General features: G+C 58.0%; 2 protein-coding genes across 13 annotated transcripts; both read left to right on the top strand.

Moving 5' to 3' along the window:
- Positions 1-198: 198 nt before the first annotated feature.
- UPK3B (uroplakin 3B) lies at positions 199-6,478 on the top strand. Of its 2 annotated transcripts, none has more exons than XM_086692028.1 (6): positions 199-482; positions 1,555-1,704; positions 1,924-2,161; positions 3,451-3,530; positions 4,387-4,516; positions 4,970-6,478. In XM_086692028.1, the coding sequence occupies exons 1-6, from the start codon at positions 470-472 to the stop codon at positions 5,127-5,129; spliced, it is 771 nt and encodes a 256-aa protein (XP_086548154.1). In that variant the 5' UTR covers positions 199-469; the 3' UTR covers positions 5,130-6,478. The 2 variants fall into 2 exon arrangements, with proteins under 2 accessions (XP_086548154.1, XP_025779160.1); XM_025923375.2 differs by lacking the exon at positions 199-482 and adding an exon at positions 1,206-1,437.
- A 142-nt stretch (positions 6,479-6,620) lies between these two features.
- On the top strand, positions 6,621-23,053 carry LOC147572955 (uroplakin-3b-like protein 1). Of its 11 annotated transcripts, none has more exons than XM_086692023.1 (12): positions 9,440-10,264; positions 10,323-12,053; positions 13,533-13,714; positions 14,071-14,186; positions 15,062-15,233; positions 15,858-15,990; positions 16,323-16,434; positions 20,379-20,531; positions 20,721-20,940; positions 21,456-21,532; positions 21,798-21,918; positions 22,762-23,053. In XM_086692023.1, exons 5-12 carry the CDS (start codon positions 15,196-15,198, stop codon positions 22,868-22,870), a joined length of 963 nt encoding a protein of 320 aa, XP_086548149.1. In that variant the 5' UTR covers positions 9,440-10,264; positions 10,323-12,053; positions 13,533-13,714; positions 14,071-14,186; positions 15,062-15,195; the 3' UTR covers positions 22,871-23,053. The 11 variants fall into 11 exon arrangements, with proteins under 11 accessions (XP_086548144.1, XP_086548149.1, XP_086548147.1 ...); XM_086692021.1 differs by having other exon boundaries at positions 14,071-14,381; XM_086692018.1 differs by lacking the exons at positions 9,440-10,264; positions 14,071-14,186 and adding an exon at positions 6,621-7,377 and having other exon boundaries at positions 11,373-12,053.
- Positions 23,054-23,435: the final 382 nt, after the last annotated feature.

Raw genomic sequence — 23,435 nt, 5'->3', positions numbered from 1 at the left:
GCATTTTCTTCCATCTAAAAGTTTGAGTGTCTTGTGGCACTTGGCTCGCCCAGTTGGCAAAGCATGCAATGCTAGATCTCGGGGTCGCGAGTTCGAGCCCCACATCAGGTGTAGAGATTACTTACAAATAAAATATTAAAAAAAAAAAAAAAAAAAAAAAAGCAGTTACCCTGTGACTCAGCAATTCCACCCCAGGTGTGTATCCGAGAACGGAAAACAGGTCCACACAAAACTTGGGCATGAGCGCGCATGACAGCCTTACTTACAGAAGCCAAACAGCGGGAATGGGTGTCAGCGGAGGAGCCGGTGAATAAAATGCCTGGTTTCCATCCGGTGGGATGAAAGTTCCGCAGCCCTGAGAAAAACGAACTCCCGCCTCGTGCTATTGCGTGGACGAACCTGGACAACAGGATGCTAGGTGACAGAAACCAGACGCAAGATGCCACGTGTGTGATTCCGTTGCTGTGAAATGTCCGGCACAGGCAAGTCTGTAGAGGCAGAGAGCGGGTGCGAGGTTGCCAGGGGAGCCGGGAATGGGGAGTGACTTTCAATGGGTACAGACTGTCCTCTTGGGGTGTTGCAAATGTGCTGACCTGGGTGATGCTTGCACAACCTTGTGAAAACCCACTGAGCTGTATGCTTTAAAAGGATGAATTTTATACTGTGTGAATTCTATCTTCTTTTGAATTATGTCTTAATTAAAAAAAAATAGAGCCAAAGGGAGTAAAGTAAGTGGAGGCTTGTCAGCTGTCAGAGGTCCTTCGTCTGGCTCCAGATTCTTCCTTCAGACAAGAATGTGGCCTTGTGGAGGGAGGGCAGGGCGCAGAGATGGCAGCAGGACCAGGGGGGCTGTGGTGGGGCTGGAGCTGGACAGGTCGGGACCTCTGCCCTGTTCTCCACTCCCTGGGTGGGGATGGAAGGCCAGAGGGAGGCTCCTGGCACCCGGGGTGTGGGAATCTCAGGCATGTGGCCCTGAGCCCATGTTTCCAGAGACTGGGTCCTCTCCAGGGCTGGGAGGCTGGGTGGGACCCCTGTTCAGACATGGGAGTCTCTGGCCTCCTGGCTGGCATCTGGGGGGCCGGTGGCATCCGCCTCCCTCCCGGCAGTGGGGCCTGGCACTGGCCGGCCCCACCCTGCAGCCCTGCCTAGCTCCCTCCTCATGGTAGGCTGGGCCAGTGGGAGGGGTGGGGTGCATTTACATTTTCAGGTCTTTCCAGTCCTCGGCCGGCCTGGAAGCCTGACTAACCAGCTCCTCCAGGGTCAAGGTGTTGGGGGAGGGGGTGCAGCAGGAGGTGGCCACATCGCCCTGGGCTGTGGATGTGGAAGAAGCCCTGGCTTGGGCAGCCATCATGGGGCTCTCCCAGAGGCAGCCTGGCCCATTGCTGTCTCTCCTCCTCATGGGGGCGCTGGTCTGGCCCCCGCCCTGTATGAGCCTGGGTGAGTGGGGATCCTGGGATGAATTCACAGACCCTGGGAGCCCACCCCTCCAACTGGGAAAGGCAGCCCCAGGGAAGGCAGGCCCCAGGACGCTCATGCTTATCTGTGTGACTACAGAGCTGATCCCCTACACGCCGCAGATAACAGCCTGGGACCTGGAAGGGAAGGTCACAGCCACCACGTTCTCCCTGGAGCAGCCACGCTGTGTCCTGGATGGGCATGCCACTGTTGCCAACACCATCTGGCTGGTGGTGGCCTTCAGCAACGGTGCGTCATGGTGCGGGTCTGGGGCTGAGGAGAGCTGCAGGGAGGCAGACTGGGCGTGGGGCTTTATCCTGGGGGGCTCCGGGAGGGTAACAAAGTGACCTGATTTGTGTCTGGAGGGAGCCTCTGGGCCCGAAGGCATTGACAGCCAGGGTGGGAGGCCTCAGACCCAGCCTGGGGCTATGCCCTCTAGCCCCATCCGTCTGTCCCTTTCTCCTACAGCCTCCAGGGACTTCCGGAACCCACAGACGCTGGCTGAGATCCCAGCCTTCCCACGGCTGCTGACCGATGGCCACTATATGACGCTGCCCCTGTCCCTGGACCAGCTGCCCTGTGAGGACCCCGTGCGGGGCGGCAGGGGCATCCCCCTGCTTCGGGTGGGCAATGACCCTGGCTGCCTTGCTGACCTCCGTGAGCCACCCTTCTGCAACACCCCCCTCCCCAGCCCTGGACCTTACAGGTGAGTCATTCTGCCTGGACCCTGGGACAGGGCCTGTACTGGGGGAGAAGGGGTCTGGGGGAACAGGGCTGCCCTCCCTAGCCTCTCCCCAGGGCCCCATCCTGGCGGCAGGCTCCTCCCCTTCACAAGCCTTGGGGGGGGGAGGTCAGGGAGCAACGCTCATCCAAGCTGGGGGGCAGGCAGAATGTGGCCTTTCCAGGAGAACTGCCCACGAGGAAGTGGGCACCACAGGGCTTGTGGGGGCAGGGTGGGGTCTCAGGCCCAGGGTCAGGGGTGGGGAGCTGCCGGGCTGCAGCCACGAGCCCCGGGGTAGATCTGGTAGGAATCTGAGCCCAGGGCTGAGTCCAGACCCAATCAGTGGGTACAAGACAGGGGAACAGGAAATAAGCCTACTGCTCACTTTTACAGGTGAAGAAACCGAGGCACAGGGCACCAAGGGCTTGTCAGGGTCACGGGGGGAGCCAGAGTGAGAGAGCAGGTGTCCAGATGAGGACCGCCTGGGCCACAGGACAGGACCAGGTGTCCTCAGGGAGACTAAGTCCAGCTGAGAGAACCAGCATGGGGTGCAGGGAAGGTGGGGCTTGGTGTGGGCTGGACCGGCACCTCCGTTAACCGCCTCCCTCTGCCCTCTCCCCGGCCCGGCCCTGACAGAACCGCCTTCCTACCTCCCCCAATGCCCACTTCCTGGCTCAGCCTCATCTTAACCTCCTGCCCCTGTTCCTAGCAGCCACCAGAGCTGGCTGCCCTCCACGCCAGCCTGCCTGGGCCCCTCCATGCTCAGACATCTGCCAAGCCCCCCACCTGGCACAAAGATACAACCTGAGCTCCTCTGCATGGCCTCTGGTGCCCTCGGGTCTCAGCCTGCCTCTCCTTGTGATCCCAGGCTCTTGAACACCCCTCTCCTCCCTGGGCTTTTGCTTAGGGTACCTGACCCTACTGGGGAGACTTCTATGGTTTTCTAGATGTCACTTGGCCAGCTGTTCTCTACGAGGCCCGGGGCCCCCAGCCCCATCTGACTCCCTGAGGCACTCTGTATGGGACAGTGATGGGGGCCCCCTAAACCTGATGGGGAGTCTGGAGAGTAACGGCTCAGGTGGACTGGGGCTGCTGGCAGAGGTCACTGTGGCCAGAGAGGTCTTGGGGGGGGGTTCTCAGAGCAGGACCAGGCCATGGCTGGCCCTGACAGGCCCTACAAGAGCCCGGCCCAGAAGTGCCTGGGGCTTGGCTGCTTTGGTCACCGGGCCCAGGGCAGTTGAGGCTCTGAGCCCCACTCCTTCTCCTCTCCCCAGGGTGAAGTTCCTCCTGATGGACGCCAGCGGCTCACCCCAGGCCGAGACCAGGTGGTCCGACCCCATTACTCTCCACCAAGGTAGCGTAGGGGGGCGGGGCGTGCTCTGGCTCCAGTCTGCCCCTGTGGACTAGTCACCCTCTGCCCAGTGGTCCTGCTTAGCCGGCCCCTCCCCCTGCTGCCATGAGACTGGGGGCCTGGAGGAAGTCTCCAAGTCCAGCCCATCCCCCGAAAAGAACCTCATGCTGGGGGCGAGGAGGCACTGGGTCAGCCTCACTGGCAGAGACACCAGCTGTGTCCATCCACATCAACACAACCTCGGGTGCCCAGGTCCCAGCCCAGTTGTGGGCAGAAACAGTCTTCCCCTCCAATGGGGAGCCAGCCCTGGGCCAAGCACTGCCAGGTGGAGAAGGGCCAGGGCACCAAGAGGCTGGGGTCAGAGTCAGGGCCGCAGGTTCTGGGAGACTTCCCTCAGCGGGGCCCTAAAGGGCTGGTGATGGACCAGGCCGAGGAAACTGCATGTAGGAAGGCCAGTGCCCCGGGGTGAGGGACACCTGGGAGACTGGCTGTAGAGGCTGGGTGTTGGCTGGGGGTGGAGGGTCTTGTCATCTGAAGGCCTTGAATGCCACGCTCCAGGAAACGAGGCGGCCACCCGGTTGGTCCTGAGGTCGGCCGCAGTTCTGCCCACTGTGGGCAGTGCAGTGGGGTGGGCGTGTTGGCAAGAACAGCCTAGAAAGTGAGACTAAGAAAAAAGGCTGGAGCAGTGGTGGGTGGTCTGGGCCTGGGAAGGCACTGATGCCCCGCTGGTTTGGACAAATGGGGTGGGCTCAAGGGGCTGTCTTGGGACTCGAGGCAGTCAGGCCTTGAGCGTGAGTCTGGAGGGGGAAGTGACCGCCCTGGGCTGGAGGGGCAGCCTCTGAGCGTACGCTGTGTGCAGGGAAGGCCCCAGGCTCTATCGACACGTGGCCAGGGCGGCGAAGCGGTGACATGATTGTCATCGCCTCCATCCTCTCCTCTCTGGCCGGCCTCCTGCTCCTGGCCTTCCTGGCTGCGTCCACCGTGCGCTTGTGAGTGCTGACATCCCCCTGGGCCCCTCTTCCACCCAGAGCCCCTTCCCTCTCACTGGTCCCAGCACCTGAAAGCCCTCCAGGAACACTGCGGCTGAGTTGGCGGTTCCCCTTCCAGGGGTGTGCGGGAAATTTCCGCCCTGAGTATCTCTCGCCTGGACAGCAGGGAGGTGGGCCAGAGGCTCCTCTGAAGACAGGTTCAGAGAAGGGCCACCTCGCTCTGCCCTGTCCTTCAGCGTGTCCTTGGCCCTGGCCTTACTCCTCCCGGCCGTGTTTTCTCTCCAAGGAGGCTTCAGTGAACTGAAACCAGGGTATTCAGGGCAACCACCTGGAGGAGGTGGGCCAGAAGCAGGTTCTGGAAGGAAGGAAAGGGAGAGGCTGCGGGAGGAGGCCCTGACTTGGCAGATGGCTCCCCACAGCAGGGACCCAGTCTGGTCTCCTCTCCCCATCCAGCTCCAGCCTGTGGTGGCCGGAGGATGTCCCGGAGCAGCTGCGGATTGGCTCCTTCAAGGGGAAGCGCTACATGACCCACCACATCCCACCCACTGAGGCCGCCACCCTGCCCGTGGGCTATGAGCCTGGCCTGGACCCCCTCCCCAGCCTCAGCCCCTAGCCTGGTGGAAGGGGCTGGGGCGGGGCCCTGGGAAGTTGGGGGCCACCTACGCAGTGCGCATTCCCAGCTCCTGCGCCCACATGCCCCTCCCCCATTGCACCTCCCCACCCGCCCGATGTCCCACCACCTGCAGCCCTGCCTTTGCCTTTTCCATTCTGCCCTCCAGGCAACTGAAGTTGCATCACGTCTGGGGGGAGGGTCATGGTCAGGCCAGCATGCAGGCCCCACTTCCAACCCTACCTCTGTGAGAGGTAGTGTGGAGAGGCCACACTGACCAGAAGCTTCCAGGCTCCAGGAGGGGCCCAGTGGGGGGCCTTGCTCTGCCCTGTGCAGGGGACTGGGCCAGGCCCATCACTGGGTGCATGAAGTCCGAGCCTCCCTCTGTCTCTCTGTCCCACCTTCCAGTGGCTGGGGCTGCAGTGAAGCCTTCAGAGGCACCTCCATTGTTCCCCGGGCAGGGGTACTTTCTGAGGGTGGCCAGAAGTTCAGAGTGTAGAGGCACATTGTGGCCGTCTGAGCACTGATTCCACCACTTCCAACCCTATTGCACACACAGATGGCTTACTCATTCTCGCTCCACCAACATTTATTAAGCACCTGCTGTATGCCACTGCCAGTGTTAGACATGGAGCCTCAGGAGGAACCAGTCCTGAACTTGGGGAGCTCACTCACCACTCTGGACCTGAGATGACCACGTGTCCAGATGTGACCTGTTACTGTTAGGGCTGTCAGATTGTCACATACCCTCGGGTTCAAGCTCCTTAGATGCTCACCCCAATGGGCTCTCTGAGGCCCCGGAGCCCCCCACCATCAGGCAGTACACTCTTTAGACTTCCCCCTAGCGTCCGACTTCTCGCAGGGCCGGTGGGTCCAGCTTTGGCCACACGGTGGCGCCGGTGCGCCGCAGCCGTCCGGCCCCGCGCACGCGCACTCGTATTCACAGACCCGCCTGAGGCAATTGACTGGCAGTTTCCAGCGGTGACCTGATGCTGAGGAGCCGTCGCCACTTTCTGGAGGTCAGGGCTCCAGACCTCATCTGGGTCAAGCCAGAGGGATGAGCAGTCACGCACTCGCTTGAGGGCCGTCCAGTCCACACAACCGCCACCATTTTCTAGATGGAGAAACTGAGGCTGGGCGACTTGTCCTCCACGCTCTGCCCACTGCCGCCCCTCCCACCACCACCACGCCCCTCTTGTCCCCGGGCATCTCCCATCTTATCCGGTGGGACCGCGGCTCCCAGCATGCAGGCCCCCCCCCCCCCCCCCCCCCCCCGCCCCTGCACGGCGCCCGGCCGTGACCCATGTGTACCCGCCCTCCTCAGAGGTGAATAAACGCGGTCTCCGTCCCCCTAGCGGTGCCCTCGCTGGTGTGGGGAAAGGGGCATCTGCGCCCGGGGCCCAGCCCCGTTTCACCCCTTCCGCCCTGGGGTCTGCCCCGAGCCTGTCCTTTTGACGCACAGCCCTAACTGCATTTTCGAGGTGCCCCATCTCCTAATGGGCCCCAGGGAAACTCATCCTTGCATTTCAGGGCCAAGAGGCCACCGCTAATGCAGCTTCCGCGGATTTAGCAGTACTGTCTCCCAGGCAAACACTTCAGGGAGGTTTTGCTTTCAAAACCCATGAAGCCCTGGTCCCTAGTGGTTTATCCTCCATCCTACTTGCAGCCCCTTCGGCTGTAATACCTCCAGGTGCAGGCAGAAGCCGATTCAAATGCAGTCAGGAGCTCAGGCTCCTGTGTCCTGGGTGACATCTGGCCATGGGAGCCAGCCGCTTTGGGCAGCCGCTTTTGAAATGCTGCTGCTGTGGAACCTAGGTCCCTCTTGGCCTCTAAGCGTTCCAAGTGCCTCCCACCCTCACCAGCTGTGTCCAACAGCGCCTGTCTCGCGCTGTCCTGTCCAGGCCTGGCTCCAGCACCAGATGGAGAGGCCCTCTGGGCCCAGACACCCAGCTCGGGTATGGCGAGGAGGAAAAGGGTTCCACTGGTGTTGGCTGAGTGAAAACATGAACGAACCGGCTCAGGGCCGGAAGATCAGGCAGCAGCAAGAATTGCCCTGAGCTCCTGTGTGTCCCAGGGCCCTCTTGTGGCTTATTCTTAGCGCCGGAACCTGTGCTGATCCCAGGTACAGCCCCAGTGATGTCCCCTGTGTGTGTGCAGGGCACCCCGGAGCCCTGTGAGGAGCTGTGCTTGCCCCATCCGACCATGTAGGGCTTGACTGTGAAGACGGGCCCAAAACAGACACTACAGCACAGTAGGTGAAGCGTGGCTGTGGGAGTGGGGGGGGGGGTGACCCCACCCGAGGTCAAGGGGGCTTCCCAAGGGTGACTTCTGAGAGGAGTCTTTAGGGGCACATGGAAGTGAGTCAAGTAGGAGGGGAGGGAGGGAGAAAGAGAGAGCAAGAGAGTCAGGGAGACCAGTGAACAGTCTCCCCCTCGATGGCACAAATGGTGCCCCGGGGGGCTGGCAGCAGGGACTAGGAGACAGGAGGCCAGAGCAAGGGGGACTGGCCTGGTCTTCCAGGCAAATGGAACCAGGCCTGAACCAGGGCAGACAAAGGGAGTTGGAGAGGAGGAGGTGGATTCCAGAATATTCAGGAGGTGACCCAAGGAACTGGGACTTCATAGATGAGAGAGATGCCCCAGGAGAGGCCATGCTCGGGTTTCTGATGGGGGTGGAGTGGGGTGTGTGACTGGAAAATGGAGGCGCTTTATGTTCTGAAAGTGGTTCCGTCCCCCAGCTTGCTTCAGAGCAGACTTCTGGAAAAGGGGGTTCTGGGGACACCATCTTAGCAGATGGGTGCATTCAGAAGAACGTTAACAAGTCGTTAATATTTTACGAGCCTGTCCTGGGTCAGGGGGAGGCCACCCTGTGACTCCGCCAGACTGGGGGTGTTCTGGCCCAGGGCTGTGGTGACCAGCACGCCAGGGTCTCCAAGAAGCCACTTGGAGAAAGGGCGGCAGGATTGGTCATGGCCAGCACAGGCCCTGAGGAAGCATGTCGGGGCATTCTGCCCCAGAGTCACGCTCCAGAGGGTTACCAGCCGGACCCCAGCTCTGCACGGGCCAGATCGTGACAGCCTTGAGTAGAGCCTGTAGTGACAGCCATGTGATGGTGCATCTTTTATTAAATAGCGTTTAAAATTTTTCCCCAGGGCTATATTTGACAGAGGGCCTCCAAATCCGTTGGCGTGTAAGGTAATGGCTCAGTGGCAAAAAACAAGTTCATTGTTAAAAAGAAAAAAACAGCAGCAGTTGTGGGGGTGATGACTCTCAGATGACTCATCAGACCAGAAATCGAAAGGATCAGGATGACAGCAGGTGGAAACCAAGCGGGGGGGGGGCACTGAGCACTCTCTCGCACCCCCTGGGTTCACTTCGTCTGTGCCTCTGAACCACCTATTCTTGCCCGTTGTCCCTGCAACCCCCAGCCAGCCCCCTCCTGCCTCTAGCAGCGTTCCTGACCCCCACAGCCCTCCTCTCAGTATCCAGAGGGACCAGATTGTGAACCTGATGGTGTTCACCTTTGCTCCCAACTTGCAGTCACTTCCTGCTGCAAGACCAGAGTCTAGATTCACCATCTCAGTTTTGAGGCCCCATTGATCCATCCCTTATTCCCTGTGTTCTGGCCACACAGGTCCCTGGTTAGCCCTGCTGCCACAGGGCCTTTGCACTTGCTTTCCCACCTCAGTGTAAGACATTTCTCCACCTCGCTCCTCTAGATCGTTCATCAGCTCCAGTGTGGCTTCTGCAGGGAAGCCCTTTCTGACCCTTCAGCTCTCCTGGAGCCCTCTTCTTTCTCTTCTCAGCACGTTTTCCATTTTGTAGTTAGGCATTAAAAAGGGTGACTTTTGCATCTCTCCCACTAAACTGTGAACTCCAGGAGGGCAGGGACCATGTCTGATTTGCTCACCAAGGTGCCCCTGGAACTAACACAGTGCCTGACTCCCCGTGGGTGCTTAATGAACATTTGTTGACTGACTGCCTTATAAAAGGCAAAGATATGTTCACGTTCTTTTTTAAAAAAAATATCAGCTTCAGGGGCACCTGGGTGGCTCAGTCGGTTAAGTGTCAGATTCTTGATTTCGGCTCAGGTCATGATCTCCCGGTTTGTGAGTGTGAGCCCCACGTCGGGCTCTGTGCTGACAGCATGGAGTCTGCTTGGGATTCCCTCTCCGCCCCTCCCCTGCCCTCTCTCTCTCTCTCTTTCTCTCTCTCGGAATACATAAATAAACTTAAAAAAATAATCAGCTTCATTGAGATAGAATTCAAATACCATGCGATATACCTACTTACAGTGTTCAGTTTGCTGAATTCTGGCATATTCGTAGACCTGTCCACTCATCATCAGTACTTCCAACTTCAGAATATTGTAATCATCCTAAAAGACACCCTGTGCCCATGAGGCAGTAGCCTCTCTTCGTCCCTGGCAACCGCTTGTCTACTTCCTGAACATTTCCTAGAAACATGGTCCTTTGTGACTGGTGTCATTTTTTGGGGAAAAGAAAACAGGAGTCCTGATGTTTGTCTGTCATGGGTTCTGTCACTCACTGCTCCTCTCATTTGGCTGAATCACTTCTTAATCGTTTTTAACTGGGCAGAACTGCATTCTGCCCAGAAGTGGAGTCTCTCTCACACACCCAGGAAACGGTCGGCGGCGGGGCTCAGGCTCCACAGGGCCCGGGAACCCCCACCCCAGTGTGCTCTCAGCCGCAAACAGTGGAACACTGGGACTAGGAAGCAACTGGAACAAGGAACCAACTTTGGTGAGCCCGGTGGGGAAGGAATGTTCTAGAAGAGCTTAGGAAGCCCCTGGAGCTCTGAGAGCCAGGGCTGGAGACCACATCAGGAATCCCAGTGCAGAACAAAGCTGCATTCCTTGGGTCCCACCATGCGAGCTTCTGGCCTGGTTGCCTCTGGAAGCTGGGCATGGTAGTCACTTCTTTGTCTGGTGTGGGTGCATGACTGGTGGGCACCCTAGCTGCATGGGAGGCTGGAAAGTCACACTCTCCTGCAGCTACAGTAGGAGCGCAGACTCAAGCCCCCAGCAGAAGTGGGCCTGTGCAGTGTCGTACCTGCTGTGGGTGAGGGGCCGCGTCCTTGAGAAGGGACACCTTTGTGTGATTCTCACGAAGACGTCCTGTGGCCAGTGCTGGCTCTGGGAGTGCACGTAGCAGGAAGGCAATGTCCCAGCCATAAGAAGGGTGTGGCAGGAGCTAGACAGTCAGAATGGCAGCCATCTATCCCTCCGGAAGGTGGCTGGGCCCAGTTTCACTAAATTCAGAGCTTTGCTGGGCTCTGTGACTGTCTGCCTTCTAGGAAGACCCCCAGGGCCAGTGTGGGGAAGAGCAAGGACCTCTCCAGGGTCGAGCCCTTGGACTTGTTACACCTCGCCTGCGAGCCTTAGTGTTCACGTCTGTACAATGGGTCAGTCATTCTCGTCACCCAGGGCTGCTGTGAGGGGCAGGGAGATGCGATGGTTCAAGGGGTCTGATGTGTAGATGTTCAATTAATGACTTTTTCTATTTTTCTCTGAGATACCTTTTGTTATTCCAGAGGAAGAGCTGTCACTTTGACCTTTCTTTGCCACCGCCCCAGAGACCCCTCCCCCCTCCCCAGGATGGGGACACAAGAAAGCTTTGGGGGCTCGTCCCTCCCCGCTGTCCGTAGGAAGGCCTGGAGCACAGACCGGGCACAGCCAGCTCCTGGCCACGCGGCTGGGCAGCTGACCCCTGGCAGCCCAGCCCACTGGCTCCCTGGAGCCCTCTCTGTCCCTGCCCCCAGCAGCCCTGGAAGCTGCCTGGCCTGAGGCGGAAGGCACCATGTTCTTGGGCGGGGGTCCCCATGAAACAGAAGCATAGGGACACAGCCCTCACCCCTCACTCTGCGGCCTGCCTCCCCCCACCCGCTCTTCCAAGGGGAGCGGGAGGAGGGGGCCGTTGCCGGGCACCCACTTCGGGGTAGGACAACACACCTGGGGCCCGGCCCGGCCCGGCCCAGAGACCCTCCGGTCCTTACAGAGGCCTCAGATCCCGTCCCTGTCCTTAGAGAGTGTCCCACCCACAGGGGAATTGTGGGTGGGATGGAATTGTGTCTCTCAAAATTCGCATGTTGAAGCCCTAACCCTTAGTGCCTCGGAATGTAGGGTATCTGGAGATGGGGTCTTTAAGATGGAATTCAGTTAAAGAGGTAATCAAGTAAGGCCTTTAGGGTGGGGTGCAATCCAGTCTGACTGGTGTCTTTATAAAAGATTAGGACAAGCAGTCACCAGGGATGCAGCGCAGAGGGAAGACCACGTGACCAGAGGACAGCCGTCCGCCCGCCAAGGACAGAGGTCTCAGAAGAAACCAACCAAGTGGACTTGATCTTGACTTCCAGCCTCCAGAACTGTGACAAAATAGATGCTTGGTTTTTGTTTTTGTTTTTAAGTAGGCTCTATGCGGCTTGACATCACGACCCCCAGATCCAAGAATCACATGTTACTTTTTTTTTTCTTTTTTAATGTCTATTTATTTTTGAGAGAGACAGAGACAGAGTGCAAGCAGGGAAGGGGCAGAGAGAGAGGGAGACACGGAATCTGAAGCAGGCTCCAGGCTCCGAGCTGTCAGCACAGAGCCTGACGCGGGGCTCGAACTCACAGACCACGAGATCATGACTGGAGCCGAAGTCGGATGCTTAACTGAGCCACCCAAAGCCCCAAGAATCGCGTGTTCTAATGACTGAGCCAGCCAGGCACCCTGATGATGCTTGTTTTTTTGTTTTGTTTTGTTTTGTTTTTGATGATGCTTAAGCACCCTGATCTGTGGCTTTTTGCTGTGGCCGCCGAGTAGGCTAATCCACCCACCATTACAGCAGAGTGGGCAGGAGTAGTCACGGAGCTGGAGCGCACGGAGTAGGGGTCAGGGGGAGACGTTTAACGTCCAGCCAACAGGTGAGCAGAGGCTTTTGTGCATAGAGGCTCAGAAGTAGGACGGGGCTTGGGGGGTGCACTGGGCAGGCCGAGGCCTTCATAATGGACTTGGATGGGTGTAGGCCAGGATCTGCTCACAACCCCCGACCCAGCTCTCTGGGTGGCCTTCCCCTTCCCTCCCCATACAGAAGCCAGAGGCCACTACAGCCGTGTCCTCGTCCTCCCCTACCATCCCCCGCACCTGTCCTAGCCTGGACACCCCTGACTCCTGAGAGAGAGCCCCAGGAGCGAGACGGGAGCCTGGCATTCTCCTTTATACCTCGTTTGCCCCACCAGGCAACCCCGCCCTCCTCCCCTGGCCTCAGTTTCCCTCTGTAAAATGAGCAAAGACCTCCAAGCTTCCCGGCTCAGACCCTCCAGTCCCGGCCTCCCCCAAACCCCACTCCCTGTGGATGACACAAGCTAGAGTTACCCACAGGAAAAGAATGTGTTGCCCTTGACAACCACTCTTCTCCGTGACTTTTCTCCCGGAGGGACAGAGAGGAATGCCTCATTAGTCATCCTGGCCTCTCCCTCCTGGTCCCCAGCCCTGGTCCCTCTGCTCCCCTCCCCACCCAGTGGAGGTGGCCCAAAGCCCCTCCACCGCATGTTTTTAATGGAATCTCCAGGCTCAACTTTGCCCTCCGATCCCTGTGACTGGAACCCTGTCCTTGTCTGAGCCCCAACTCCATGGGGCTGGGGCAGTGGGAGAGCCCCCAGGGTAGAGGGTGCCATGGGCTGGGGTGAGGAGGGGTGGGCGGGAGGGTTTGGGGGCTGAGGGGGCTCAGCTCATCAGACATCTCCGGGTGCCTCTTCAAGTGGGGTCCTCTGCGGGCAGAGCTGCTGGGCTCTCTGACGGCCTATTGGGGGGATCAGTGAATAAATTACCCACCCTGGAGCGCCTGGGTGGCTCAGTCAGTTGAGTGTCTGGCTCTTGATTCTGGCTCAGGTCACGATCTCACGGTTTGTGAGTTTGAGCCCTGCGTTGGGCTCAGTGCTGACAGCTCAGAGCCTGGAGCCTGCTTCAGATTCTCTCTCTCTCTCTCTCTGTTTCTCTCTCCCTCCGCCCCTCCGCTTCTCACACTCTGTCTCTGTCTCTCTCAAAAATAAACATTTAAAAAAATATTTTAATAAAATAAAAATAAAGTACCCACTCTTTTCCCAACCCACAATTCTCCTCTAGAGCTTCTGCCCATGACCTGTGCCCGCAGGGGTCCTGGCACACAGTAGCCCTTCAATAAACAGTGTGGCAGCTGCACTGGACATAGAAAGTAAAAAGGCCTCAGTTTCCTGACCTCCAGCAGCCCTGTGTCCCGTGGGGGGAGATTTAAGCCCACCTACCCCAGGCTTCGGTGGATCAAGAGTGAGCCAGGCTTGCTTGCCTCTTGGCCCCAAAGTTGTGCAATTTCACTCAAAGGAGGCACCCCCCTATTGAAAGAGCTTTCTGCTTTATGATTCCAGGTGTCCGATGCTATCACTAGACCAGGGAAGTGGTGAGCTGCCTGTCTCGAGGGATGAACCAGCAGAACTGGAAGGGGCTGGATCACTGTGCCGTGGAAAGATTAAGGACCAGGGTGGGCTCAATGAACCGTGGGCGTCTGTCCCCCTTGGGATTAGCACCACTGGGTCTCTGTCAGCATTCGGTGAGTGGCCCCTAGGCTAAGCTGGTGCAGGGGGAGGGGACTGGGTCACCCGTACTTCCCCTCCCTGCACAAAGTCCCAGGCTGCCCCTGGAGGTGCCCGAGCCTCTCCTCGGGACAGGCTGTGATGGTTGCCATGGAGCTGGGGCCCTGCCTGGGGACATGGGGCTGGGGTGGGCCTTTGGGAGAATTTCTCTGGTGGCCCTGCGTTTGGGGGCGGGTGGAAGCCACACCTCATCACATGAGTCACCCCAAAGGTACAAGGCAAGGTAGGTCCTTGGGAATAGACTGTTCCCTGGGGCTTGGCATGGGCCCCACCCAGTCCCTCTGGGCATCGTGGGCCCCTTCCCTTCACACAGGGACTCACTGGAGCTGGGGACATCTGGACCAGGAAGAGCGGATCCAACAGAGAAGCTGGCCTCTACCCAGAAGCCACAACATTCTAGTTGTCAGACTGATGCTGTAAAACAAGATGGTAACCGCTGGCCACCCGGCCAGATCCATGGAACAGGGAGGTGGCCATATTAGCAGTCAAAATAATTACTGAGCACAGATATTGTGCTGGACCCTGGGCTCAGCAATGGGAACACAGTGGGGGAACCAAACAGACCCAATCACTGCACTCCAGGAGTCACTGTTAACGAAGAGAAGAAGCATTCGTCAAATAACGGTACAGCCAGTTAGTACTGTGGTCGAGTAGAACGTAGGGCAAAGTTACAAAGACTAAAATGGCCTGATACTGATACCCAAATAGAAGATTGGTCCAAGAGGGGCGCCTGGGTGGCTCAGTTAAGTGTCCGACTGCAGCTCAGGTCGTGATCCTGCGGTTCACGAGTTCAAGCCTTGCATCAGGCTCTGTGCTGACAGTTCAGAGCCTAGAATCTACTTCAGATTCTGTGTCTTCCTCTCTCAACCCCTGCCACGCTCACGCAATGTCTCTCTGTCTCAATAAATAAACATTTTTTTAATTTAATAAAAAATAATTAAAAAAAAAAGAAGATTGGTCCAAGAAATGAATCAGGAAGTCCAGGAGCTGACCTGAACACACACACACACACACACACACACACACACACACACACACGAATCAGGCATGAATGTCTGTAACCTTTGAGATATAGGATGCATCAGACTTCTTTGTTTTCTGAATCATAGCAACTCTGCTTCCTGGTGTCCACTCTCTGTGGGTCCCATAGTGATCACTTTGTGTGGCTTTTCTTCCCTCCTTGAGCTTGTGCCAAAGTCCCGGGGCTGACCCAGGCTAGAAAAATGGCAGTGGGTGGAGGTGGTGTCTCTGGCCTTGGATCTGCCCCAGTCCTCCTTGTCACTATCATCATTTCTGCCACATAGTGACACACTGCTGGGAGCTGCTTCCCCTGGTGATATCCAGTTGTGCGCGAGTGGGGGCCGGCCATCAGCTCACCGACCAACATCAGAGAGCATCCCCCAGCCTGGCTGAGCCTGTCACCTGCAGCAGCCCCACGATGAATCTTGCAGGACTGGGGAGAACCCCCGGAGGCCGGTGAGTCTGGGGAGGAGCCCTCGTACCTTGTCCTTGGCAGGACAAACTAAGCCAACGGCACCCCAAGTGGGCTGTGGGTGTGGATACCGCTGGTACATTATGGGAGCTTGTCCTGGGTCAAGCTGAGAGGGGACACTGAGAATTGCCTATGTCTGTGGTATATGACAACAAAGGGAAAGGACTGATTTTTTTTTTCAGTATTTTTCAGTTTTGGGGTTTTTATGGAGGCTTGATGTAGGAATAATTGATTAAGCCACTGGCCACTGGGGAAGTAGGGGGGATGGGGCAGAAAATTCCAATCCTCTCTTCGTGCTGGCGTCCTTGGCCACCAGTGCCCATCCTGGGGTTATCTAGGGGCCTTCCAAATGTCACCTCATTAACATAAACTCAGGTGGAAAGGGGCTTGTTATTGGGGTGCCTGGGTAGCTCAGTGGGTTAAGCGTCCTACTCTTGATTTCGGTTTAGGTCATGATCTCACAGTTCATGAGTTCGAACCTCACATCGGGCTCTGTGCTGACAGTGCAGAGCCTACTTGGGATTCTCTCTCTCCCTCTCCCTCTCCCTCTGCCCCTGCTGTGCTCTCTCTCTCTGTCAAAATAAGTAAAATAAATTATTTTTTTAAAGAAAGGGGCTTGTTATGAAAAACAAAAACACTATTTTTGTCTTTACTACTGTGGCGCACTTTGAGGGAACAAAGATACCCTTTAGGGGCCTCATGCCGGGTACCGGACCACAGTATATCTCACGGCAGACACAGGTAAGTGATCCTGGACACACAGCAAACCGAGGACAGTGGGGGTCCTGGGGGTGGGGGCAGGAGACAGAGGGACGCAGGCACAAAGAGGGAAAATACAAAAGTAAACTCAGGGCCTTGTGCAGAGCAGTAATCAGCGTGGGCCACGAACTGAGACAGGAAACATCAGTGTTCCCGCCGGCCCCCAATGCCACACAGATCCACAGGGAGAGAGTCCTGAGTATGACCAACCTGGGGCCGATCTCCAGCTCGAGAGGCCACTGCAGGAAGGTTGGGCTCTGTTTTCTCGTCTGTGTAATGAGATTAGTCATAATGCCTGCCCTACTCACTTCTAGAGGAGCTGTGGAGATGAGTCGATGAGCAGGAACGTGTCTTCAGAAAGAAGCGAGCTCTCCACCTGTTGTGATGTTCGCTCTCAACGCCTTTCAAAGGTAGAGGAGAAAAAAAGTAAATACGTATATTTATTAATATGTATTGTATAAAAATACGTAATATATGAAAACATGTTGGGGCACTTAACTGACTCACTGGGTGGGAACGTGCAAGTCCTGATCTCAGGGTCATGAGTTCAAGCCCCATGAGCATAGAGCTTCATAAAAAACAAAAAGAGAGAGAGAGAGAGAGAGAAGGGGCATCTGGGTGGCTCAGTCAGTTAAGCATCTGACTCTTGATTTCGGCTCAGGTCATGATCCCGGAGTCATGGGCTTGAGCCCCACATTGGGCTCTGCACAGGACATGGAGCCTGCTTGAGATTCTCTCTCCCTCTGCCCCTCCCCTGCTCATACTTGCACACTCTCTCTCTCTTTCTCTCAAAAAAAAAAAAAAAAAGGAAGAGAGAACTTATTATATATAAGTATATATATTATATACACAATAAGTATGTAAAGGTACAGAGGTACATAGAGAGTAACATAGCGTATATATACTCGTATATCTGGGAGGGAGAAGGTGGAGGGCAAATACAGCCAAACGCTCACAGTTGTGAATGTGGGTGGAGGCTCTATGAATGGGCATTCACTGTACTATATATTTTCAACTGTCCTAAAGGTGTGACCATTTCTATAATAAAGAGCTGGGGAGGGGCGCCCGGAGGGCTCAGCCGGTTGAGCGTCTGACTCTTAATTTTTGCTCAGGTCACGATCCCAGGGTCATGGGATGGATCCCCTCGTCGGATTCTGTGCTGGGCGTGGCGCCTGCTTAAGATTCTCTCTCTCTCCCTCTGCCTATCTCCCTTCCGCTCGCTCTCTCTCTCTTAAAAAAAAAAAAAAAGCTGGGGAGTTAAAGAAAGCCCAGACCCTCTGGTTGGCCCCCACCCTTCTCCCCTCCACACCCCGCGGGTACGGGAGGGCCAGTGCCCGCCTCCACGGGCTGTCAGCAGGAGCAGGGCACAGGTGTGTGCAAGGATGCCCTTGAGGTGACAGCGCATGACATTACAGTGATTGGAAAATGGAGACGCGTGCCAGGGGGAGAGGGTGTTAGGGGAGCATTTGGGGGGGCACCAAGCCCGACCAGAGCACATGTCTAATAGTACTGGCCCCTGAGGTAGGTAGGACAGGAGGCTTCTGGGTACTGCAAGGTAGCAGGGTCCTCCCGGAGGAGGCTCCCCCAACGCATACCCCCAGACTCCCCCTGACCTCATTTCCCTTCCCTGAGCTTTGTTGTTTTTTTTTTTTTAATTTTATTTTTGGGTTTTTTTTCCCCATTTATTTATTTACTTACTTACTTTTAAATTTGCATCCAAGTTAGTTAGCATACAGCGCTAATGATTTCAGGAGTAGAATCCGGTGATTTCCCTGAGCTTTTGTTCTGGCTTCGGCCCCCAGTTCCCTTGGGGCCGAGTCAATCATGAAGGAAATACAGTGATTTCCAATCTTGAAAAATCTGAAACTCTCTGCCAACATGTCCCGGTAAAGAGTTGGTCACGAAAAGCCTTCCAGGCAGTTCCATAGTTGGCAGGAGTATTTACCCCTTTTGGAGGTCACTGTCATAAACAGTTGGCACAGTTTAAGTCCTTTTGGTGGGGGGGAATAATAGTGTACGTGGGCTGGCAATCAAATAGCATGTAAATGCATCATAATAACCAGAGAATATTTATAATTTTTTTAAAAGTTGTTTTCTAAAAGTTGTTTCCTTGTCCCCGAAGGAGTCTGAGTTTTAGGAGGGTGGCTCCGGCCGGATGCAGCTGGATAAGGAGAGGAGGCAGGGCGATGTCGGGGAGCTCCCCCCTCCAGGGCCCAGGCTGCAGGGGGACAGCAGGGAGTGCCCTAAACTTGCCTTTGGGTGTGACCGGCTAATCCAGGCTATGCCCCACCCGGCCGGTGATCTTGGACAAGCCCCTTCGGCTCCATGCTCCTTCCGACTAGAAAATGAGGGTAACTCCCTTCAGCACAGGGTGACTGTGGGGGGCCCCAGGTGCCAGGTAGGCAGGACTGTCACGGGGGCCATGGGGACCCCGGAGCTACCACCGCCTTCCTTGGCCCCTCCCTGGCCAGGGCCTCCTGGAGTGGGGGGTGGGAGCATCCACGGGCTTGTCCAGGCAGCGGTGCCTGATTGTTCTCTTCAGACCCCTCCCTGGGATGCCAAATCCGTAGGGCCAGTGGATTCTGCCCCCAAACCTGTCCGACCAGTTGTTTGGGAAGAGGGGGCACCTGGGAGGAGCTTCAGGAGGTACCGGAGGCAAGCTCTCCAGTCCCCCGGCAGACAGCACAGCGGAAGCTCTGGGACGCTGCAGACAGACGGACGGTCAGACACTTGGCCTGGCCATGGGGCTCGGTGGGGGACAGTATCGGCTGCCGGTGCCACTGTGGCTGCTGTTGACCTGCCTCCAGCAGGGGACAGGCCTGGGTGAGTGAAGGGGGACGGGGCACCGTGCCTCCGGCTTCAGGAGGACAGACCCCACCTCCCCAGCTGCTTCCCAAGCCCCAAGTCTGGGGACTGGGTCCTGGGTGGGTCAGGGGAGATGGCCCACCAAAGGGGTCACAGACAGACACCTGTCCCCACACCCAAGACGAGGGAGTGAGCAATGCTTCCTCCCTCTCTTTAGGGTTCTCATCCCCATGCCTCCTGAGCTCCCATCCTGTTCTCAGCAACCACCTCCCCTCCTTCTGTCCCCGAGGAGGGTTTAAACAAGTCTGCAAGGGCAACTCCCGGAAGGAAGGAAGCTCTCCCGGGGGGCTGCAGGCACTGGTCACTGTGGGCTCTTACACTAGAGGGGCTTAGAGATGCAGCGCCCCATCTCGGCTGCTCCACTCCTCCCTCGTTAAGTGGACATTAAGTACCTGCTGTATGCAGTGTGCACTGGGCCTCGGAGACAGGAGCGGGGGCTCTGAGGAAGGAAGAGTCTAGTCCTGAACCTCAGGAGCCGAATGGGATGGACATGAATCCTGCTGAGGGGAACTGAACAAAAAGAGGGAGAGGGCTCTGGAGACTTGCGTGAAAGCCAGCCTCCCCTTTCTGCTGCCCTCCAGGACTGGGGACTGCAGAGAGAAGGGGCACTGTCCTCGGGAGCCTTCTGGGCAGCAAGGCTGGACGTGGCCACATTACTTGCCCTGGGTCCTGAGTCCGTCGCGCCCCCATCTCTGACATGGGGGCCCAGGGTTCTTGTCCTTTCCTGTCCCCACCCTTCCCCAGCGAGGCTGAAGCAGGAGGGTGGGGGTGGGGGGTTAGGGCACAAGATCCAGAGGGCCAGGTGCCCAGGGTGGGCTGGCAGGTGGCGCAGCCCTGGGCCAGGAAGAGAGGACGTCCCGTGCTCTCAGCCAGGACACCTCCGGGAGGGGCACGTCTGGGCCTGGGGTCTTGCTGGGGACCTTCCTCATTCCTCTTCTCAAGCAAACCAACCTGGACCATCTGGGTGGAGCTGAGGGACTTGAGAGGCAGGTAAACTGAGGCCCAGAGAGTGCCGGAGCTCAAGGTCACTGTCAAGAGTCCCGTCTAAGGTTTGGGCTCAGGCTCAGGCTCCCTTAAATCTGAGTCTCGCCCCAACAAGGCCTAAGACATCTTCTTCAGAATTGTGTATGCGGCGGGGGAAGGGGTCTCCTGTGTCTCTATGCCTTCCCCAGGCCCTGCCCACCGCGGAGACCCCAGTGACTCAGGTGGGGCAGGGCCTCCCTCCTGACCTCCCACAGTTCCTACCCCTAGTAGGCAGGAGGCAGGGCCGGACTCGGTCACCGGCCCATGCCCCACGGGCAGACCCTCCTGATTAATGCCTGACTGGAGCTTCCAGGAAGAGCCTCCACTCCTCCCTCAGATTGGGGTCCCCAGATCAAGTCTGTGCCTCCCCCTTCAGACTGGGGCTTCCAGGACCATGACTCCCACTTCAGACTGGGCTGTGGGGGCTTGGTTGTCCTGTTGAGCCCTTCTGTCTGTCCGTCCCCCCCCCCCCCCCACCCCAGAGCGCATCAGCTACGTGCCCCAGCTCTCCAGCCCCACCCTGGCAGGGACACTCACCCAGTCTACCTTCACGCTGGAGCAGCCAAGGGGCCAGTTCAGTCGCCTCAACATCTCCGACTTGGACACCATCTGGCTGGTGGTGGCCCACAGCAACGGTGGGTGCTGCAGGGGCAGGCCTGGGTGTTCCCTCTGTGAAATGGGCAGGAGGCCTGGGTGGAGCAGCGGCTGTGGGGGGAGGGGAGGCTGGTCTGCAGGGGATGAGGCGTGAGGGCTGTCTGGCCAGGTGGGATGGGGTGGGGCCCTGCCCTCGCGGCCCCCACCATCTGACCTGTGGCTACCCTCAGCCACCCAGAACTTCGCTGCCCCACAGAGGGTGGAGGACATCCCAGTCCCGGCTGACTTCAGCCAGAGGGGCTACTATCTCACGCTGATGGCCAACCGGTTGCTCTACCCGGGCAACCAGCCTGGCAACCAGCTCCGGGTCCTACGCGTTGGCAATGATACCCGCTGCTCCCCTAAGACGAGAGGCTGTAACCACCCCCTGCCGGGCCCGGGCCCCTATCGGTGAGCTCCTGCCTGTGCCCAAACCTGAGCCTGGGGCAGCTCCGAGCTGAGTGCCTGGGTTTCTGCTGGGGGGGGTGGGGGTGGGCAGGGGGCAGGGACCAGGGACGCCTTGGTGAATTCTCCCTTCTTTCTTGGGCAGAGGGCCCCCCCATTTGAGCCCCTACCCCCATGGGCCATCTCACCCCTGTGGGTGTTTTCCCATCCACAAACTGTCCCCAGCCCTGTGTCCCCTCACTCAGGGCTTGATTCACTGATGTGGGGTGCTGGGGGGCTAGTGCATTCCACACACATTTCCTAAGTGAGGATGTTGAGGCCCAGAGAGGGTGAGGGATGCGCCCAAGGCTACACAGCTGGAATTGGAACCCCTTCTGGTGGGTTCTAAGGCTGGCTTTCAGGCCCAGTCCCCAATTCCCCAACCTCCCAGTACCCGGGAGTCAAGAGGTCAGACAGGTGCCGGGGCCAGAGGGTTTCAGGTTCCGGGGACCCCCACCCCCAATCCTGGGTCTCCTTCTCAGAGTGAAGTTCCTGGTGATGAGTGACAGGGGACCTGTGGCTGAGACAGAATGGTCCAGCGAGACCCGCCTGCAGCAAGGTACGGGGCCAAACGAGCAGGTCAAACACTGGGGCTGGGGGGCTGGGGCCTGGGGGGCTCCTGAGGTCGGGCTGGGCTGGGGAGAATGGACCAGCCCCCCATCAGAGACACCATTACCATCCTGCTGTCTGCAGGTGCCCCTCCCCCAGCTGGGGCAGGGATAGTTGGTCTGGAGGCTGTTCCAAGTCCCCCTTCTGGGTCAGAACTCTCTTCCCTCCCCCCCCCAACCCCCCACCTGCCTGGGGGACCCCCTCACACCTCTCAGCCAAGGCACTACAGGCTGTCCCAGGACCCCAAAGCGCGGGCACCGTGGTCATCATTGCCATTTTGTCGGTCTTGCTGGCTGTCCTTTTCACTGCCCTCCTTGCTCTGCTTATCTACACCTGGTAAGTGGCCAGGGTCTGGGCCCCCTGGGAAGGGTGGGGTCTCTGACCCAGACCACCTCTTATCCTCCTCGTCCTCTCTACCCAGAAGCCAGTAGGGCTTGTGAGTGTGTGTTCGTGTGCGTGTGTGTGTGCGTGTGTGTATGCATGAACCCCTCCCTCCTTTGTCCCTTTCTGCCGACCAATTGCCGGTGTGGGACGGTGGTGGCCTGGGCGTGTCCTCGCTCTCTGAGCGGCACCCCTCGCCCCCTGGCGGCAACAGCTGGAATTGCGAGTAGGGGGCTCACCGCAGACACTCCAGATGGGAGACACCGAGGCGGAGAATTGCTTTCAGTTGAAGTGCTGAGCTTTGCCTCAAAACTTCATTCAGAACTCGCATGCTGGGGCCTGGTGGACAGGGGTGCCCACAGGGCTTCCTAGAGAAAAGGGGAAACCTGGTCTCTGGGTGGGATTTGGGGAAGGGGGGAGCAGTTCTAGGAGGGAGGGGGGAGGGTCTGGGGCAGGAGGGTTTCTGGCAGCCAAGCAAAGGGTGGGGGGTGGGGGTCATGACTCCCAGCTGAGGAAAAGGGCTGTGTCCTGAAGGCCAGAGGGAGCCAGTGGCGGCTCTTGATGAGGGGAGACAGGGCAGACCCTGGGGTGCGGGGAGTAGAGGAGAGTGTGGGGGCTGGGAGGGCACAGCTGGATTTGTGAGGTTTAGAGGAATAGCCCGGTTCCCTTAGGTTAATCCAGCCCGGCCAGTGGAACCTCAGTTTCCCCAATGCTCCTATGCCTCGAGCTCCAAGCCATGGGCAGTAGCTGTAGTACTTGGATCAGGCCCTACACTCATCTTCTCTCCCCTCCCCAAAGTCATGACACCTGCAGGAGCGCTCCCATTTCGGGCCCAGAGCAGTCGACTTGCGTGAGAAGATACAACACCCACCACGTGACTGACCCCCCAGCCGTGGGGGCCTCATGAGGGGTCCGCACCTGCCCCTTGGCCTCCTCCCTGGTCCAGGCTGCAGATCCCGGGCTGGGAGCATGCCCGAAAGCTTCTGGAGCCCTGGAAGAGAGTGTTTCCAAGTGAGGGTGAGGGGAGAGTGTCCTTAGCCCAAAATTAGGCCTGTCCCTGTCAGAAATAAATGTCCCCAGCAGCCCTGCACATCTGTGTTGTTGTTCACCTGGGGAGTCTCCCTGGACCCCTGTCCCCAGCTCTCCTGAGCAGGGTGGGAGTGGGGGCTCTTAGGAAAATATAGCACCGGAGGTGAGGCCCAGGGTCCCAGGCCAGCTGAGCCATCTGGGTCCCGGTAAGCCTCTCGTCTGGCCTCTATGTCCCTATCTGGAAAACGAGGGTGATTACACTGGCCTCACTGGGCCCGGGTTACTCTCCACCAATGAGATGAATGTGTTCACCCTGCCCTGCATGTCTGGCCCTGGGTGTCCCAGCCCCCAGTGTCCTTCCGGTGGCCCCCTCTCCAGCTGACCTGGCCTCCCAGCTGGAGGGCTCAGGGCCTCTAAGCCTCACACCCAGCCCTGTGCTCACT

This window comes from Puma concolor, chromosome E3 (assembly GCF_028749965.1).
Source record: "Puma concolor isolate L17-30 chromosome E3, mPumCon1.1.hap2, whole genome shotgun sequence".
Lineage (NCBI taxonomy): Eukaryota > Metazoa > Chordata > Mammalia > Carnivora > Felidae > Puma > Puma concolor.
The sequence above is the reverse complement of the archived record's forward strand: the minus strand, read 5'-3'. Positions and strand labels throughout refer to the sequence as shown.